This window comes from Aethalodelphis obliquidens, unplaced genomic scaffold, assembly GCF_003676395.1.
Source record: "Aethalodelphis obliquidens isolate GAN/ISIS:26980383/991018 unplaced genomic scaffold, ASM367639v1 scaffold90, whole genome shotgun sequence".
NCBI classification, from domain to species: Eukaryota; Metazoa; Chordata; class Mammalia; order Artiodactyla; family Delphinidae; genus Aethalodelphis; species Aethalodelphis obliquidens.
The window spans coordinates 5073955-5078074 of record NW_020838034.1 but is presented as its reverse complement, the minus strand read 5'-3'; the positions used below and the strand labels follow the sequence as shown (position 1 = coordinate 5078074).

The following is a 4120-nucleotide window of genomic DNA, read 5'->3' as shown; positions in this document are numbered from 1 at the left end:
GATGCTAGTTTAGAAGACGTCCCCTAGGAAGCAGGATCAATCTGTAAAACCAAGTAAGTCAGTAGTTACTGAACATGTACCATGTGCCTAAGACTGCAATAAATTATGAGTAATTTTTAAAAATTAAGGATAAGATATAACCCCTAACCTCAAAAACCCTACAATCTCATTGAAAGGGTTATGAATACAATCTAAAATAAATTATGAAATTCTGAATTGCAGACTGTAAGTTCAATAAGTGCCCACAGAAGGGAAAGAGCTAATGGGTTAGAGTCCTTGGTGAGAAATTCATGGGAGTAAGGTTGGAGTGGGATGGGTGAAGGGGGAAGAACTTGAAATAGATAAAGGATATTTGAAAGAGGAAAGGACTGGGAGTTGGGAGCACCCCAAAGATGCCACTCCAGAGGTATCCTGGTAACAGGAACCTCAAAAATCAATTCAACTTGTACAGAATGCCTCCTGTGTCTGGTAATGTATTATATACTGAGGTACAGAAAACAAGATAATCTCTGTTCTCAAAGAACTCAAAATGCCCTGACAGAAAACTAGGAAAATGAAACAAAAAAGTTATCACTGACAAATGCTATAATATAGGGATGGTCATTCCAAAAGGGAATTTTGGAGCAATGGGAGGGCAGTCAATGGACAGGACTCTGTATTTACATAGAAGGGCAGGGGCTTCTGTGTGAGTGATTTTCTAGAGCTTAGAGCCCTTCGGCCTCTGTTCGTTTACCCTCAGTTAGCGGAAAGGCATCTATATCGCAGTGCATGATGAAAAAGTGAGCTGAGAGCCAGGATATACTTTTAGGAGTTAACACTTGAGCCGAGGCCTGAAGGGTTACGTAGTGACTACGGAGGGGAAGGTAACGTTGACAGAAAGAATAGCAAGTACAATGACACTGAGGCATGACGGCGTGATATAGTTTAGGAACCCTACGAAGCTTCCTGTTCTCCCTTCCCATCCCTCCATCAAGGTTTGCGGGATAAAATACAGGATGCCCAGTTAAATTGAAATTTAGATAAACAACGAATAATTTCAAAATACAAGTATGTCCCAAATATCGCACACACTCTGGGCCCCCTTCAATTTATCCTAGCTCGGCCCCCCCCCCCGGCCCCCCACACCCCCCCCCCCCCCCCCCCCCGGTATTACCCACGAGCTGGCGAGGTAAAGCATGAGAAACCATCACAGGTTTATTTTTCCTTCACTCCTATTTTTTTTTCACTCTCGGGTCACCGGCCCAGGCCTGAGGGATGAAGCTCGAAGCTCGTTCCGCTTCAGGGGTCAGTCTCCATCAACTGGAGCTGAGGCGGGGGAAGTAGAGGGTCACCCACAAGTAACACTCGCCCGGCTCGGTAAAAATACCTCCCAGCGCCGGTCTTCCGGGCAAACTGAAGTCGCCGGACCGGAAACCCCGCCCCCGCCGGATGTGGAGAGGACGCGAGATAGCCTGTCCAGAAGGAAGGTAATTCTCCCGCTGGGGCCACTAAGAACCCAGTGCCTTGCGTGAGACCGGAAACAGGACGGGGGCGGGCCTTCCTGCCGGAAGTTGTCGTCCCGCAGTTGTTTCGGTTGGCAGTCTAGCTGGTAGGGGTAGTGCCGGCAACCTGAAGCAAGGAACTGCATGCAGCGAGGGTTAGAATTTCCAAGGCAGTTTAGAGCTGGGGACTGAGCTGCTGTGGTGCAGTCAGATCATGAGCCCGACCACGCCCTCGGGAGAGTGGTTCCTGAACCTGTGGGTGTCCCCCGCCGGGGTATTTGGTGTGGCCTTCCTTGCCCGAGTGGCCCTGGTTTTCTATGGGCTCTTCCAGGACCGGACCCTGCTCGTGAGGTATACAGACATCGACTACCAGGTCTTCACCGACGCCGCGCGTTTCGTCACGGAAGGGCGCTCCCCTTACCTGAGGGCGACGTACCGTTACACTCCGCTGCTGGGGTGGTTCCTCACTCCCAACATCTATCTCAATGAACTCTTTGGAAAGTTTCTCTTCGTCAGCTTCGACCTCCTCACCGCCTACCTCGTATACCGGCTACTGCTTCTTAAGGGGCTGGGTCGCCGCCAGGCTTGCGGTTACTGTGTCTTTTGGCTTCTTAACCCCCTACCTATGGCGGTGTCCAGCCGAGGCAATGCGGACTCAATCGTCTCCTCCCTGGTGCTTATGACCCTGTACCTAATAGAAAAAAGGCTCGTCGCGTGTGCCGCTGTATTCTATGGTTTCGCAGTGCATTTGAAGATGTATCCGGTGACCTATATCCTTCCCATAGCACTCCACTTGCTTCCGGAACGCGACAGTGACGAAGGCCTCCGTCAATCCCGGTATTCTTCCCAGGCTCGTCTGTATGAATTCATGAAGAGGCTGTGTAATCGGGCTGTGCTGCTCTTCGTAGCCGTTGCTGGACTCACGTTTTTTGCCCTGAGCTTCGGTTTTTACTACAAATATGGTTGGGAGTTTTTGGAGCACACCTACCTTTATCACCTGACCAGGCGGGATATCCGTCACAACTTCTCACCATACTTCTACATGCTGTATTTGACCGCAGAGAGCAAGTGGAGTTTTTCCCTGGGAATTGCTGCATTCCTGCCACAATTCATCTTACTTTCAGCCGTGTCTTTCGCTTATTACAGAGACCTTGCCTTTTGTTGTTTTCTTCATACGTCTATTTTTGTGACATTTAACAAAGTCTGCACCTCCCAGTACTTTCTTTGGTACCTCTGCCTCCTGCCTCTTGTGATGCCACTAGTGAGAATGCCTTGGAGAAGAGCTGTGGTTCTCCTGATGTTATGGTTCATAGGGCAGGCCTTATGGCTGGCTCCTGCTTATGTTCTTGAGTTTCAAGGAAAGAACACCTTTCTGTTTATCTGGTTAGCTGGTTTGTTCTTCCTCCTTATCAACTGTTCCATTCTCATTCAAATCATTTCCCATTACGAGGAGGAACCCCTGACAGACAGAACCAAATATGACTGATAGATGCTCCAGTTCTTCTGCAACTTCCATTCTGATTGTTCTGGATGGACCAAAGAGAGCTTTGGAAAGAATGTTTTTGAACATCCTAACCACTCCAGTGAAACTTCGGTTTAGAGCATAAAACCCTATTCCAACAAATTTAAATGAATATTTGCCTTATAAAGGGGACTCAGTAACTGAGGTCCACCCTTTAGGAAATCTCAGGACTCATTTATCTGGGACATGATGGGAAGTAAAGGTTACTAGTTTGAATATAGAAGAGCTGGGGCTTCCCTGGTGGCTCAGTGGTTAAGAATCCGCCTGCCAATGCAGGGGACACGGGTTCGAGCCCTGGTCCAGGAAGATCCCACATGCCACGGAGCAACTAAGCCCGTGTGCCACAACTACTGAGCCTGCGCTCTAGAGCCCATGAACCACAGCTATCGAAGCCCATGCGCCTAGAGCCTGTGCTCTGCAACAAGAGGAGCCACCGCAATGAGAAGCCCGTGCACCACAACGAAGAGTAGCCCCCGCTTGCCGCAACTAGAGAAAGCCTGCGCCCAGCAACGAAGACCCAACGCAGCCAAAAAAAATTATTAGGCTAAATTAAAAAGCAATTAAAAAAAAACAGAAGGGCTGATGAAATTATCAGATGCTAAAAGGTTTTTGTGGAAAATAGAGGAAACATAAAGTCAAAAAACAAAATTCTAACCCAGTATTTGTTCCAGTATTTATACTGTGGTACTCTCTGAAGCTGTCTTATCTTTTGTACTATCTGAAGCTGTTTTATCTTTTAACTCCCACTTTTTCGTTCTGAAGCTTTCTTGATAACTGAAAACTCATAAAATGTTCCTAAAGTACAGCTTTGAGATATGAAGTGTTAAATAATGATGCTGTGCTTAATTGGAAAAGCACAGCATTTAATTGGTTGGAAAAGTTAATTCTGTATTAAAAGTGGGGGCTTAGAAGATAAAGAATCCAAAGAATTTAAATTGTAGTCATGTTTCATGTCCTTGTTTTATAACTTAGTTTTTCAGTGCTTAGTCCCAGTGGTAATAGACTGCTGTTTGGTTTTTTACAAAAAGGATTAAATTTAAATTCATCCATCTTTAAACTTTTCAACATATTTTAAAATAGCATCTTGCTTTATATGTTTGAGGTCACACACTGTAAG

General features: G+C 46.6%; 1 protein-coding gene across 1 annotated transcript; it reads left to right on the top strand.

Annotated features, from left to right (window-relative positions):
* The first annotated feature begins 1158 nt into the window (after positions 1-1158).
* Positions 1159-3033, top strand: PIGM (phosphatidylinositol glycan anchor biosynthesis class M). The gene has a single exon (XM_027095082.1). The coding sequence runs from the start codon at positions 1696-1698 to the stop codon at positions 2965-2967; it is 1272 nt and encodes a 423-aa protein (XP_026950883.1). The 5' UTR covers positions 1159-1695; the 3' UTR covers positions 2968-3033.
* The last annotated feature ends 1087 nt before the right edge of the window (positions 3034-4120 follow it).